General features: G+C 32.5%; 1 protein-coding gene across 2 annotated transcripts; it reads right to left on the reverse strand.

Moving 5' to 3' along the window:
- Window positions 1–291: 291 nt before the first annotated feature.
- LOC130621718 (ankyrin repeat and zinc finger domain-containing protein 1-like) lies at window positions 292–12,798 on the reverse strand. 2 transcript variants are annotated; one of them, XM_057437056.1, is made up of 16 exons: window positions 12,580–12,798; window positions 12,300–12,385; window positions 12,107–12,206; window positions 10,823–11,037; window positions 10,393–10,499; window positions 10,204–10,305; window positions 9,398–9,446; window positions 8,901–9,021; window positions 7,627–7,725; window positions 6,857–7,114; window positions 5,855–5,951; window positions 5,195–5,306; window positions 4,426–4,524; window positions 2,681–2,761; window positions 979–1,031; window positions 292–687 (listed from the first exon to the last, which is right to left on the reverse strand). In XM_057437056.1, the coding sequence occupies exons 1-16, from the start codon at window positions 12,746–12,748 to the stop codon at window positions 576–578; spliced, it is 1,860 nt and encodes a 619-aa protein (XP_057293039.1). In that variant the 5' UTR covers window positions 12,749–12,798; the 3' UTR covers window positions 292–575. The 2 variants fall into 2 exon arrangements, with proteins under 2 accessions (XP_057293039.1, XP_057293038.1); XM_057437055.1 differs by having other exon boundaries at window positions 5,855–6,173.
- Between the last annotated feature and the right edge of the window lie 3,400 nt (window positions 12,799–16,198).

Here is a 16,198-nt window from a genome sequence, read left to right on the forward strand (position 1 = left end):
ATACTTATTTGGTCTTTAGGTGAATTTTAATCTATGTTTATAGAGAAAGCAAATAGTTCACTTGCCTCATTTTTTACATCTCTTAACAACTTCGTTATTTCTCATTTAATATCAGCTTAACAGCTAAAAACAGATGGTTTTAAGCACTTCTTTCTTCGTATAGTTTACACAGATATAAGGAAGCTCCGCCTCGCGTGATAACACCGGCTGGTAATAACCGAGAAGGGATTCTCCTATGCGAAGCAAAAGCATAAGTGATATTCTCTAGACAAGAAAGAAATTCCGAGAAAATAAGATGACGTAATGGAATCTATATATAATATCTTTTCTTATAAACATTTTATATTTTAATAAGAAATTCTAAGAAATTTTTAAAAAAGAGGCCTACATGTATTTTGATAATTGTCAATCCCTAAAATCCCAACCTTTATATTCCCCAACAAATACTTTCTATTCAACAAATCGATGTTTCACGGTGTGAAGTATCGAAACGTCTTCCCCTTCGTAACGACGGGTTGACGTTAAGCGCACCATCTTCGATTTGCCAGTCACTACTTCCTTCCTATAAAAACATTTTATTTCCCTATCAACATTTTATGAGAATGAACACAATCCGTACTGCAGTATTTGTATTCGTATCTTTCAAATGCTTCCTTCTCTGAAATCTCTTTTCGACAATTTGAACATCTACAAAGGAGAGCAAAACAAAATATATATAATCAAAACGTTATTTTATTTTACATTTCCATATATCATGCCGAAAAAACATGGGAAAAATAAATCCCCCACTTTACGAAAGTGATCTTGATCATTTCGAGGATTTTGTTAATCACATACATATAAAGGAAATGAAACTGTACATCAATTTGTTTAGAAACTGGAATTGTACACTTTCGCTTCAAACAACAAAGAGATGAAAGAGTTCACGGAAAGAGAAAGTCATTTCTGTAGTACACAGAAACATACGTTTATGCTTACCTAAGAGAGTTTGTCAGCTGAGATGCGAACCTTCGTTCAGCCATCACTGCTCTCTGTAAAAACAAACATAAACTTAAACAGATTGTACGATCAAAAGCAACAGGAAAATCTTTGTGTAATTAAAAAAAAAAAATGTACCAATACACCTTTCCCGAATGTCATAAATTATAATAATTATGACGCCATCCAAAATTTTATAATAGTTCTGTGCTCTTCAAATCAGGATATTCAGATAGAATATTAAATTATCATGACAAAAATGAAGTTTTTAGAGCAATATAATATTCTGGTTGGATTTTATTTAGATTTGAAGAAAATAATTATTTTGAAGACGAGGCTATTCTTAGAAAGCTTGGCTATATAAAGGGTTTGACCTAACCTTCTGCTCTGAATCGACGCACTTAATAAACAGAAATATTTACGAAATTAGGTAATTTGTTCTACCTTTTGCTAAGGAACTTAGGGATAAGAATGATTTTTAGTATATAGTATTTCCTAATTATGCCAAACTCATTTAAAGAAGTCGTTCTTTAATTGAGTTTGGCATAATAAGGAAATTCAGGAAAGGTCTATTAGTCTAAACATCAAACAACAGGTAATATTATAACCAACTCGTGGTCAAAACGTGCCGCAACGTCTCTATTTTTGCCTAATTTTGAATTGTACACTCCGAAGGACGGGAACTAGCGTTGCAACAAGGGTAAAATACCGACATGCCATCTATTAGCCATAAACCGTAATCACTTAACTTTGAGATATCAAAATAGAAGTTCATTTAAAGAGAATTAAAGTTTCTATCGGCATAATAAGTTCACCAACGGTGAGGTATCAGGTAGCTAGAATGTCGGCGAAAAATAATGAACATTTCGAGTTTTTTTAAAAAAAGGTGGGAAGTCTAAGGGTTACCAAACTTTTCTCCTACACTTCCACTACAAATACAAATACAAACTAAAGCCTGAAATACACGATCCGTTTAAACAAAAGGATTGAACCTGACCGTTCGTGCATTTTTAAAAAATGAAGCTTTTTGACTTGCCAAATTTGACTTAATCCGTCATTTCAAAAAGATAGACGTGTTCATCTTTTTTAATTTAATGCATGATCTTTCTCTAGTGAAACTTCGTAAATCTGTTGAATAATATAGATATTATCACTGCATAAACAGTTGATAACTCGCTTGTTTATGGCATGATAATATCTGTATTATTCAAAAGTTAGTAAATCTATCGCTTTAAACGTTTGACGTCTTGTACCACTTTTGGATTATTATGCAAAATACAATTCAAAACAAGATAGCTACAGTAAAAAAAATCAAGAGAAAACAAAAATAAATGGCAAAAACAAAAAAAAATGACTTTACGGAGGATTTATCGAGAAATGGCGTTTGTACAATTCCTTAAAAACGGTCGCTATGATACTGTAACAGCACGTCTTTTCATTTTGCTTGGTAGGATTCAAAAGACTTTCAAAGCATCTTGCACGTTTAAACGGATTACGTGTAGACAAGAAACCTTTCACAAAGTTTCCCCTACAGGTTTTGACCTTCCGCTTAAACGGATCGTGTATTTCAGCCTTAAAACATTATAGTAACAAAAGTTTAAGATGCATTTTCATATCAGATTCAGGGTTTTTAGATGTGGTAATGAAAGAGGTGTGCTTACAAATTCATCAAGAGAATTACCAAACCCGACGCTCTACATACCTTCTCTCGATCAGACAGGCCTTCAAATGCTTTTTGTTCTTTCTCTACTAATATTTGTTGCATCTCCTCAGCCTTCTTCGCCTGTAAAATATACGTGATTTCAAACCTTCAATTAGTACCTAAGATTGTAGTGGTATTAAAAAACTATGTTTTTCAGAGGAATGGTGAGGTGATGCCGAGCTCCAACTTTAAATTAGTACTGTGATGCAAAAAAAATAAATAACGATATAAGGGAAAACAACTTACATTAACATTTATAAAATACAAAAGCATTTATTTTTATTTTTCACATGAAAATAATCAAATAAAAATGTTCATGTCTGCATTTTTTTGAAATGTTAAAATTTGACATTGATTCGAGTTTCCCATGAGACATACATTAAACTTTTACAAAAAAACGGAATAAAATATGTTAAAACTTAAAATAAAATTGCAAAGCTTGTTTCTGCAATCCGCCATCGAAACAAATTATTTTTTAACATTAAATAACATCAATGCATCACCTGATTCTACATAATTATTTTTTAATTTTATCCTACCGGCTCAAACTTTCTCAACTTAATTTTTTTTCGGCTTCAGCCATTTATCGGTTCTAATTTTTACCACCTCCCCTTCGAAGTCTTGGCCGATAAGGTACAGACCATATGATAATCGGCCGTAAAGCTCGGAGCTCTATACTTATATAGTTGTACGTATTTTTCTTTATAAGCAACTGAATTCATATTGAAGAAGAACTACTTTGTTCATCACTAACATACTGCCAAGCAGTGAGCGGGATTCGATCCGCGGTCCCCAGAACTGGGAGCCGCTCAGATAGTTTAGTTTGATTCACACCATCCGGATAAACTATCTGAGTTCATCACTAACATATTGCCGCACGTAGTGTAGTGGGTTCTTCTGCGGCTCCCAGTTCTGGGGACCGGGGATCGAATCCCGCTCACTGCTTGGCAGTATGTTAGTGATGAACAAAGTAGTTCTTCATCAATATGACTTACACGGATTATACCCGCCCGTCATGATCAGAGGTCTGATCGGGGTGAAGCATTCTCTGTTGAGAATGAAATACGGATGTGCTATGATAAATATTCACCTATAAGCAACTGAATTGTTAAAGTTTTACTTAAATTGCAAGGACAACCCTGTCAAAAATTATTGTTTGATTTAATGTCAATATTTTACGTAACAACCAGACTAAATTATTTTTTATTTCAAAATCAGGAAAAATAGACCTTTTCCGTAAATTAGTATAAACACTGAACTTAGGGAACACGAAACGAAGTTGTTAAAATTAATGATAAGTCCTTTTAAAATGATAACCTAAAAATAAATTGTTGCTTGCGTCCAATACTGTTTATACCAAAAACAAAATACGTGTAAAATCGATAAGTGTTTGTCAATATACAAAACGCTTTTTCATATCGATTCTGTGATAATTTATTCCCTTCTTTTTGCTAATAACCCCCTGTTAAAGATAGTTGTCCTCTAATCCTGACAGTAACAGATGCAAGCTCACTAAAAATCTAACCATTGACTAACGTGCGGGTAACCTACGTATACAAATCAAACCAAGCAAAAGACCGCCTGCTGTAGAAACCAAATCCTTGCTACTTCCTTATAAATCCAGGGTTAAGTTTAGAGTTGTCCCGCTGACTTAAGTACCATGTAACTTTTATCGTCGTAATTATTTGTTTACATTACAATATGTAATAAAAAAAGGTTAAAAAAAATAATAGTGAAAATTATACTTTTAGTTTATCTTTTCTTGCTTTATTTTGAGATTTCTTTTTTTCGGCATTTTTTCTTCTTTGTTCATCTTCTTGTTCTTCACTCAATGGACTTGGAATCTGTGCGAGTAAAAAGAAAAACGAAATGCAAAAACAGTAACTATAACGTTGAAACACGTAAAAAACGGTAAAAATTTCCATGTTTTAACGAAGCTTGCAACATTCACGCGAAAGATTAAAAAATCATCTAATTCTGGACACTTCAGTCGGTTAAAAAATGTTGGGAAAATCGAAACACAAAAAGATCCTTCTTAACAAGAAGTCAACTAATTCATCCTATTTTAACTACTACTAGCCGGCTGGTCCGTCGAAATATCCACTAGATTAGGGGAGTTAAACTTTTACAGAAAGATCATTTTGTTGTGAACTTCTGTAGAGAAAACAACCATGACAAGAAAAATCAATCTACAGCGCAATTTAAGTCACAAACTCTCACAAATTCTTAAACGAAGAACACACCAAGAAATTCCATGTGACATCTCTATAACAATAGCCGTATTTTTACGTACGAAAACTTGAAGCTACAAATAACAAATGCGATATACTTTTATCGACTTTGCTACCACCTGCGAATTCTCCACGGGCTAACAAGTATTTTAATAACGTGAAACTTTTATTCAAGTATTGGACAACATTGTGATTTCGTGTCAACAATTCTCATGATTCCCAGGATATATATGTAAGGTTGTAGCTAGTAAACAGGATAGGCACACAAAGTGATCTTCAGTACCTTTGCTTTTTTGTAATCATATTTTTCAGGATATTTAGCCATAAATCTTCTGAATTCATTTCTTGTACTCTTATCAGCAGCAACATCATATGGTACCTTCCCCTCTTTGTTTCTAAAACAGAGAATTTTGCCTCATTTGTGGATATATTTATTTTCAGATAATTTTCACTTCACATCCACCACAGTTTTTATCACATTACAGTAAACCTTTTTAAATCTAGCCATGTTTTCAAACAATGACAAAATCTAAAATAATTGCATTTTGAAAAAAAAGGAAGCATAAATTCTGTTTTATAGGACTATTATTTTTTCAGCTTAACCTCAATATGCTTTCATACTGATGTTTGTTTCATTACAGCGTTTATGCGATTTCGAAATTTCAATTCTATGATACTTAGTACATTCTTTATTTTTTTCTTCTCCTGTGATCTCATACTCATGACCGTTACGGGTATAAAAAAGGAAGTTAAAAATCTTTCCTTTCGTATTGTATCACAAACCATCAAACCTCCAGAAATTACCCCTTATAAATTAGGTGCCATCTCTATTAACTTCCTCTTATATTTTAACCATAAACGTTGTAGCACAGTCACAGAAACCGCCTGAATGCTTTCACCATGAAAATAATGTGTACGGATGTTCATACAAAAAGGTTCTTACCGTTCACAAGGGTCGCAACCATTTTGTAGAAGCAACGAAATAATTTCTTTACTACGACTTTTCGCAGCTCTATGCAGTAGGGTATCACCAGTTTTATCTGAACAGAAGTTCATGTAATTCTCACTCATAAACCTTTTCTTTCTAGTTATATCTAACAAATCATTTGAAGTGGTTTCATTGGAAGACTTGTCTCTTGTATCATCCTCCGTTGAAGTTGTTCTTTCTTTATTCTTATCTTCACAGTAAAAGAAGCCACGCAGTTTTTCCAGATCACTACAGATACAGTATTCGTATAGCTGGTACCAGAGTAGTTTATTTTCTAAGAGAAGAAGCTAGTTAAATCGCAACTAAAGACACTATTTACCCGATTCCTTGGTATAGTAAAATTAAAAATTAGAATTTTTTACTCTGTATTCTTACTAAAAGAGGGGAGATATGTGGTTCCACCTTGTACCAAAAGACTCAATCGATGTTTTAATAGTACAAAAAGTTGACTTTAAAAACATTTGAGAAATTTGACAAAATGTGAATGGCACTTTTGATCATTTGAAAAATCGTAGGCAAGTGAAGGGACCACAAATTTGGATTTGAGACCCTTTAAAATGGCTAAATTACTACATTTTAGGTGTTTTTTGCCATTTAAAATGCAGAAATTGCACAGGTATTTTTCAAAATTTGAAAATATATACTGAATTAAATTTCACAGAAAAGTTGAGAAGGGTGGAGGTATGACTCTTCTGGCCCCTTGGCGTCGTTGAACCTGATGAACATGCACGTCGCTTTGGATTTGGCATGGCATGGTTTGACACGTAGCTGTGATTAAGGCACTTCGGTAAACATGCCTGCGTTGTAGGCCGAACGACGGACCTTGTGATTACGAAGCGAACTCTGTACCTTTATAAATAATACAAACGGCTAATGGCGACTAAATGAGGAAATTCCTGTAGAAATTAGTGCCTGGTTTCATTATCAAAATAAAAAACCAAGGCATTAAATTCTCACCATCTGTTTCCACGTATGTTTCGACACCAATCGTTTCTTTCGTTTTACTATCAACATGAGAAGTGTCTTTTTTCGATTTTAAAACTTTCTTTTTATTCTTCTTCTTTTCTTCTGTTGTTTCTTCATTTTCTGTCTTCACTCTATGTTCAAAATCAGAATTTATATTAACATTATTCAAGTTGTTTTTTATTCGTGTCGTTTTTTCCTCTTCTTCTGTTATGTATTTATCTAATAACTTTTCAATAGATTCAACTGGGCCTAAACATAAAGAAAAAGATTAAATTTTGACGGGTATAGCAGCTCACAACAGATAGAAGACACATATCTTAGCGATGTTGGTTAATATAACAGTCAAAATTTAGTCCAAGGTTGAGATGGTTAATGAACTTGCTAAAAAGTCTTGATTCACACTTGTGAAAAAAATAAAAATAAATAAATGCTAAAAAAATAAATTGTGTTAAATTTTCGCCAATTGCCACATCTAGAAATTTTACTTTTGCGAATCGATGATGAAAACCATTACATTTTGCTATGAAAATATTCTTTACAATTTATTTAATCGCAGCTAAGATTAACGTTAAGTATCGAATAATTAATAAACAATCGTCATTGGTAAAACATAAAAATACAAAGTAAGTCACAAATTTCAAACAAAAAAGTGTTTTGAAATTATACAGAAACTGAGTTCAATACTAAAAAAACATTTTTTAATCAGAAAATGACAAAAAGCAAAACCCAAAAAATGTTATTGATTTGTGTTAACTACATACCATAATTTTCAATGGTGGTAAACAATGAATGAATTCTTTTCGTTTCATTAAGTGTTGGTCTTCTAGTGTTCAGTGAAATCTTGCAGCATCTCCCATCATCTAAAATACAACAGCAAACATTATAATATCAGTACTTCGTCAGGAAATCTTAATAAAATTTCCACAAATGGATGGAAGAAATAACGTTACATGCAGGTTGAATAGAAAGTCTATTAAAACGTTTAAGCCGTAAAAAAGCGCTGCCATCTTTAGTATAATGGAAATTAAGAATATTAAGCGCCAATTTCCAAAAGCTGGGACCTGCAAGCATGAACGCTCGAAAAGCGACCTTTATATTATCTATGCAGGTAGTGTACTTATCTACGACATTCTACTGACATCTAATTATTTTCTCATGTCATTTATCCCTCTACCAGCATAATATTCATATGCACTAATTTTCGCAAGTTTCGGGAGTTTTAGGCAAATTTGCAAATATTAATGCTGACAGAATCCTTTAAAATGTTAATTACAGTGAAACTTCTCTGAAATCGACAGTCCAAAAAGCTTAAAAAAACTCTCCTTAGCTTGCTTCTTGTCACCTTATCAATAACAATATTCAATTTTAGGCTTTTCAGTACACTAATTTACAAAAATTAATAGCCACAAAATTCTAGAAAATTTCTATTTACAAAAATAAGACCTTGCTTATAATTTTACTCTTGATAAAACGAACTAAAATAAACACACGCTTGTCTGTCTGAGTGTGACTTTTACAAAGACGATATTTTTTACCACCTGAATGCGCGAGTTTTTCAAGTTTTTTTGTCCATATCTTTTAACGTTAATACCTTATATTAAATTAATGAAGCCATTACAGTGCAGTTAAACTTTTGAGGCCAAATAACTTGGAGACGAGGTGGTGACGTCAATGATTTTTCACCGCGTGGGTAACTAGGGACGACCTAGGACCAATTTGGGTAATTTTTCCGAACCTGAGTCCCAATATCCGTTTCGGAATGAGCGGGTTGATGACGTCATCAAAAAACCTTCAAAACCTAATATCTCTGCAGCCATTTGTCAAAAGTACATGATCCTAAACATTTTCTTGATCAGCAATTTAAGCTCTACACAATAGACGCACGAATAAACTGAATTTCGTCAATTTGTTTTTGCATATGTACTACTGACATCAGCAAAAAGTCTAAAATAACCAATTTATACATTGTCCTCCTGCCTCAGTGGATTTTTTCCACGGTCTTTATCAACTAGTGACAAAATAATACGCCACATACCTTTTGTAATAATGTCTTTGTTAAAAAACAAGATGTGTGAATTGTACGTTGAGCATTTGTAAAATATTTTATCCGCTTGCTGAAAATGTCTTGACCAAGATGACAAAAGAGATTGAACTTCCTATTGCAGAAAAATAACAATTTCTTAATAAGATAATGCCCTTATCTTAAGACACTTATGGCAAAGTGTAATTTATTGCCTAGGTAAAGTAAAAAAGTGATTTGGGTGATAATACATCATTATCATAGTATTCAATTGAATTGACCACCTGACTTTTAACCTAAAATTCCATGGGTTCTTTTGTGTTATTTGTGCTAAATTTATGTTGCTTTCGGTTGGGTAGACTTACAAACAAAACAAAAGCTCCTAGAAGTGTAAAATATGTGCAAAAGCATATAAAATTAAAAAATGTCATAATCACTATACATTGTGCAGGAAAATTTCAACTAACTAACTATAATATAAACTCACTACTCAACTGAAACAAAATTACCACCTGTGTTAAAGCAGCTTCATTGTACCGTCTTATCGATGCACCTGCAGATCTGAAAAACAAAACATACTTAAAGCGTAAACAAAACAGACTGTGTCTGTAACAAACTGTGTAATAAAATAACCATAATGCATGCAAAATGGATATAATGATTACATTGTGCTCTACAAGGTGCACTGCTCTGATTTAATGCAAAGCTTTAGTATAGTCAAACCATGTTGTGGGCACTCCACACTAAGTCTTATTATCACAGTCCTTCCTGTATCAAAACCTGTTAGGGTCGAATCCGATTTTATTGTTAACACTTTTTAAAGTGTAGCTTTTTTTACTAGGAATATGAGTTTCTGAAAAAGTACTAACTAATGATTTGTTTTCCTTCCCTACTCATGTTTTAATTTTTTCATTGTAAATAATAAGGGCAAGATATGGGTAGATTATTATAATCATTTACCCAGAATAACATCTTTGGTACTGCTAGCAACAAGGGTCCTGTAAAGAAAGTCCTAGTGAATTTATAACTTTCATTTGAGATACGAAAGTCGTGTATGCACAGCAATTGCTGGAACCCAAGATTTTAAAAGTTATTATGTAAAAAGCACATTGTGATGACCATCACTTAGATATTACTTCAGTTTGAAATATTTTTTTACCTTACTTGTTATTTAAACTTCGATCAGTATTTATTGGTATTTAATAAAAAATGAACAATCTTAATAACACATTAAGTCTGCATGCAGCACACAAAGGTGATGTTATTGCATCTCATTTGCTACAACGCAAACAATTAATTCTATTAATAATGTTCTTACTTTGATGTATGGCCTTGTTTTTTGTCTTGCAAACTTTGTGCCGTACCTCGCTTTGCTCTCACTGTGTAACGGTGAAATGTTTTATGTGCTATGATTTTATTTCTAAAATCACAAATCAAAATTAAACAAAATGGTATCATAATCCAATAAAGTTGGAAGGTTGTGCTCAAATGTTGCGCACTTTGATACCTTTCATAAACAGCACCAGCAAAGTGTCCAGTAGAAAACATCAAGTAAATCCATATATCGGAAGCAAGTCCCAAAATTTCATTACTGCTATCAGCATCATTAATTTTCTAAATGTAAGAAAAACATTCCAAAAATCAAGCTGGAAAAAATTTAGCTGTTTCTACGCTTTCTGCGATCTGTGCTGCGCTACCTGGCTAAGCCTTTTTGAAAATATGGTAAAATATGTTGCAAGTAAACTCACTTCTGTGCAATTTTTGACATGCGGTTTTGACAGCTTGAAACATTTAGTTTTAAGAAGTTAAATTTTTTCATCAGGCGCTGATTGAAGATGTTAAAAACTGCATGGCAAAAACCACACAAGAAGTAAGGTTTCGGGTAACATATATCTTTTGTGAAAATCAATAAGATTTCAGACATGTATGGTAGATACCTGTGCATTGCTTACAACATTCCGGTACAGTGCAATCAGCTTTCCTTCCTCGCTCTGAAAAAAAAATTTCAGAGGATGTTTTCCAAAAAATAGGCTGGATGCAGTACAGTTGGTGACATCTTCTGAAATATCTATGCTGTCTTCTCGCTTGAGAGATACAGGTTCCATGTCATCATCACTTTCCGAATCTGACCCCGATATACTTGATAATTCACCTGTTAAAAAAAGAACTCTACAGGGCTTAAAAAAAGGGCTGGACAATGGTCACTGACTGCCAAATTTTGACATTTGACTATCAGGACAGGTAAACAAGCGATCAAATTGAACTGCAATTAATCATGCCCTCCACAAGTGAAAAGAGGCTCACAAAATTCACTATTGAAAATAACACATGTTAGGCCACGGAGTATTTAAATATATAAAGCATACTTCAACTGGATCATCTAAAACAGTCACTTGTGAGTAAATTAAATTATGATAAAACCACCAATTTTTATTCAATCAATACTTTGTTTTTCTTGCCAGTGGGGTTAATTAATCATTTTTTTAATTTTTTTTTTTTAACAAAACGTTTTTTGTAAAGTAATTTTTTATAAAGTACTATTATTTATTGCAGGACCTTAATAAAAAGTTGAAACAAACTTTAAAAAAAGTTGGGGGTAGCCAAAGCATAAAAAATCACATTTCACAAAAAAAATTACACTTTAGATAGCACTAAATAAAATGTCTGTAAATATTACTTCTTAAATTTACTAGAAAAAAAGGTATAATAAATTTTGACACTATAATCAAAATCTTAACAGTATTTTCACCCTAAAAAATTGTAGATGCACATTTTTAATAAAGTATATCTACGTTACATTATTGTCAAAATAGTGTTTTTTTAATGGAATTTTATACAATAAAATAATAAATTTGTCACATAAGCAGTTACAAAGTTTAATTAGACTCCTGCTTTATTACCCTGATCTTTTACCTGCCGAAAAAATTGACTTGACCATAAACACCAACAGTCACAGTGACCGCTAGGGATAAAGTATTTATAACTTGAGCGCTGCTTATTTAATATTAATTAGAGAAAATGCCTTGAAAAGGTCCTTTTAATTTCATCTATATTTCATTCTGCAATTATTCAAGTTATGAATATTATTTTTAAACCAACTTTATAGCAAAGCGAAGCCAACAATAGATAGTTGCCTAGTCAGTTAATAGTTAACACTCATCAAACCATTTTTTTTTTGGAAAGCAGTATAAACTCTGCAACACAAAAAATCTTCAACCTACCAGATATTTGGTAATTAAATTCTTCTTCACTGATGGGTCGCTTTGCTAGCAGTTTTTGTTTAGCATTGAATCTATGCCAGTCAAGTTTGTAATGTTCTCTCTTAAAAGTATAAAAAATTTTCAGTTACCTTAAGGAGGAATTTCTTTACCAAGAAATAAAATAAAAAGAACTTTGACAGTTCCAATATATCACCTGTAATAAATTATTATCAAATTTCACTTTGCAAATTGAACATTGCATCCCAGCATGCATCACATCATCTTGAATTGGTAAGACCTCTACAAAATAAAAAATAAATCTAAACAGCTGGTTTAAAAGCTGTGAAACAGGATTTCTAATTCAATTAATTCAATAGCAACTATTTGCCAGTGTTAACCTTAATGAAACTAACAATCCAAGATAACGGTTTCTTTTCAATAATGCTCTTTCATACCAAAAGTACAAAATTATAAAAAATGGAGGATTATTATACCTAGGTTTTCACTATTTACCATAAATTCATTCTCTGGTAGCATTAATTTTCCTTGTTTTAAACCTTCATATAATTTCATGCCATTGGTAAGTTTTTTTGCTGACTGGTCAAATACACTTGAACAGCTTGGCAATGGTAACAACTTCTGTATAATTTTCATGCTCTTCATTATCAATTTGATTAGGACTAAAAATTAGGGAAAGCTATGTTATAAATAAAAATAAATCAAACAAAGCCTTATTTAAATCTATGCAAAGTTAAAATTAAAACAAAACAAAGAGTATTGTTCAGATCTTATTTAGGTGATTGTTTTATTTCCAGAAATTGTCCCTACAGTTATTTTGCTCTTTCGTAAATTTTTGTCTCTAAATTGATAGATAATCTCTAAAAATGATAACAAAAAATACTAAGCCCTCAAAAAGAGAGTGTTTGAAATCAAGAATTATTATTTATAAACTGAATGTTATTGTTGTCTGAAACCAAAAATAGATCCATGAGTTTAAAAAAAAGTCAACATTGAATGTATCAAGAAGTGTCTTTCCTTCTCTGTTGTGTTTAATACAATGTTGGAAACAATAAATGTGATAAATAAAGTGATGACTAGGTTGGCTACCAAGTTGGCTATCAAAGATGGCATCAGTGTTTAGCACACTTATTGGAACAGGATGTCAAAGTTTAGCTATAGCTGACAGCAACCTAAGATTTCCAGTTAAGATTAGAATCTAGGGCTTAATGGAGTTACTGGAGAATATAGTTTCTCTCTATTAATGAATAATTTTAGGTTATAGTCTGTAGGTTTAAGCTTGTGCTTAAACAGGATATATTCGGCTTTACTTGCATCCAGAGAGATTTAGTTGGCATTGAACCATTGGAAAAGAAAGTTCAGATTCATGATTCTCTTAGTATCAATAACAAATTGAAAAGGAAAATTTATGGCAAGATTTTAAACCCTTTTTGAATAAGAAACAAAAAAGGCCTAATACAGATCTTTGTGGTACACCATGTCTAACAAATTTTACTCAGATTCCAATCTAATAATTGATATAAATTTTTGCCTGCCAGATAAATAGGAGAAAAATTAAGAGGAGTTCCTTAGATACCATATTAAAAAAATGAGGGTACCAATTTGGCATAAAAAAGCACAAAATGCTTTGGGGTTTTTTAGTCTACAGACAACACAAATTGTAGGGAACGCAGATTGTTCCATTTGGCAGCAATTTAATATGGCAAGTTGTTACTATAGCCCTGAGTTAACCCAAGACATGTGAGGGAAATTGGGAATATGGCACACTGTGTGTCGTTAAAAGTTGCAGGGAGTTGTCGTCTGCTAGAGTGCAGATCATAATTGGGTCTGCGTAGCTAAAAAAAGCTTTAAATACTGTAGGACTTACCATCTAAGCCATGGCACCTCTATGTCAACAATACTTTTAGTCTATCAACAGTAATTATGCAGGCTAAAACATACCTTTCCTCTAGTAGAGTGACGTTTCTTAAGCAACTGGACTGCCCAATCTATAGACATACATGTCCAATCTTAGAACAATTGTGGAAAACAAAGAGACCAGTGACAATTTTAGACTGTGCCTCTTAAAAGGAACTTTAAATTGAAATTTTCTTGGCAAATCAAAAGGCAAAAAAATATACCATTTATATAAAAATGTGTATAAAAAAAATTGAAACCATTCGAACCATATATGGCTGACTATCGCTACCTAGCTAGCTAGCTAGCTAAACTTCTCATTCAAAATGAAGTTAACAGCTAACAATTTATCTGATTCTTTATATATAAACCTTTTTTTAAAAAAAATAGGTCAATAAGAGCTGTATATAAATGCCAAATGTATATGTGCTAGCTACAGCTAGCTAGCTAGGTAGCTAGGATTTTTACTATGCCCAAAAACAGGCCTGGTCAATTTAACAGTTCTTTGTTTTTCGTTTTTTGTTTATCATATACCATATATATCAAATATGATATTTTAATGTGTCTGAGAATGGTTGCTGGGTCTTGCAAAAAACAGAGCTTGTGTGGCACATCCCTTCTTTAAATTTTTAAAGGCGTCTAAAGATGGGTCTAACATGGTCTCCTGCCCAATCTTATTATGCCCTGCCCAGAGACTGGGCATTTTTATGTCCAAAGATTGGGCAGTGTCCTAAGAAGATTGGGCAGAACAGCGCAACCACACCACCAGATCACTTAAATCTGGGTCAGTAATATATTAAATACTAAAATTTTTCACGTTATCACAATAAAAGAAATAATAAGCAGATAAAAAAATAACATGTTAAAGTATAGGTACAGTATAGCTTTGAGTAGCTTAAGTACTATAATACTGTAACCAGGAAAAATTTTAATAACCGCATGCTTCGCTACCATCTTTGTTTATATCTGAGTCTTCTTTGGGGCCCGTTACATCATCATATCAGAAACGACCCGTCTTTGCAAGCCCTGGCCGGCTGCAACCTCTTCGAAAAAGTCAGCGGGGTCAGGGGACGGCATGGTATGTTGCTGGTCCTTCCGTTTAGGGGAGAAATATTTTCGATCAAGTCTTTGTCTTATGTATGCACATAAAAATATTTGTTTTGTACCCAGACTAACGAAATTTCAGTACAAGAATTTCTATCAAAACTGAAAAAACTGAAAGTAATACTTTGAATGTCTAATAAATATAACTTCATTTGCGTTGGAAGCCAGTTGTGCGCTCAAAGGTTTTGCCATCTTAAGAATACAACAGTGGGATCCCGATGAAGCAAGCAGCTCTATAATACGGACAGTGGTATTTGGAATGGATAGACCTTTTAGACTTTTTTATAAAAATTCTCTATAAAGGGGACACCAGTGAAGACATATTTTTTTGCACAAAATAAAATTTCCCGCTCTAAACTCCCTCCATAAAGCAGACAATATAAAATAGAATGACGACAAAAATTATTCATTCGCCAATATTTTTACACTTTTCACTTCAGAAATTTTACAACTAGAGTTGCATTTTTAAATCTAAATCTAAAAATCTAAATCTAAAAAGTCGTCAATCAGAAAATGCATTGTAAATTTTTTATAGTTTGTTATGGATTTTGCTTTATATCCAAATACATTGTCCATTTATTTACAATCTATTACAAAGCAAAGCTTGAAAAAATATTGTCACTATACATCTCTATAAAACGGACAATTTTTTTGCACTGATGATGTTTTGCACTGATGATGCTTTAAAGAAATTTCACTGCATCGACCAATTCAGTAGTCAATTTATATAAAAATTCAAATCAGTTTTTCAAAAGAGAGAAAAATTTAATTATTGCACAAGATGGCTTTACACCTCATTCTTTAGTGTGTTATTATTCTTATACCTATTATCTGTTAAGCCGTCTTCCCGCCCTCTGGGATTATGTCCACTTTGCAACAGAAATATATAATAGTAATAGGATATAATAAAAATACCGAAATTGAGGTGTTTAATCGATTTCTCTTTAATAGGATTAAATTGGAAATATTTTTATACAACAATTATGATTGCCCTGTTAATGGTATAAAAAAGGGTATCATCCATGACCCCTACACAGAGCAATTTGACAAAAATATGCTTATTAAATGCAGACATAAAGGAACACGACATACCGC

The sequence above is a fragment of the Hydractinia symbiolongicarpus genome, chromosome 12, assembly GCF_029227915.1.
Source record: "Hydractinia symbiolongicarpus strain clone_291-10 chromosome 12, HSymV2.1, whole genome shotgun sequence".
Classification (NCBI taxonomy): domain Eukaryota; kingdom Metazoa; phylum Cnidaria; class Hydrozoa; order Anthoathecata; family Hydractiniidae; genus Hydractinia; species Hydractinia symbiolongicarpus.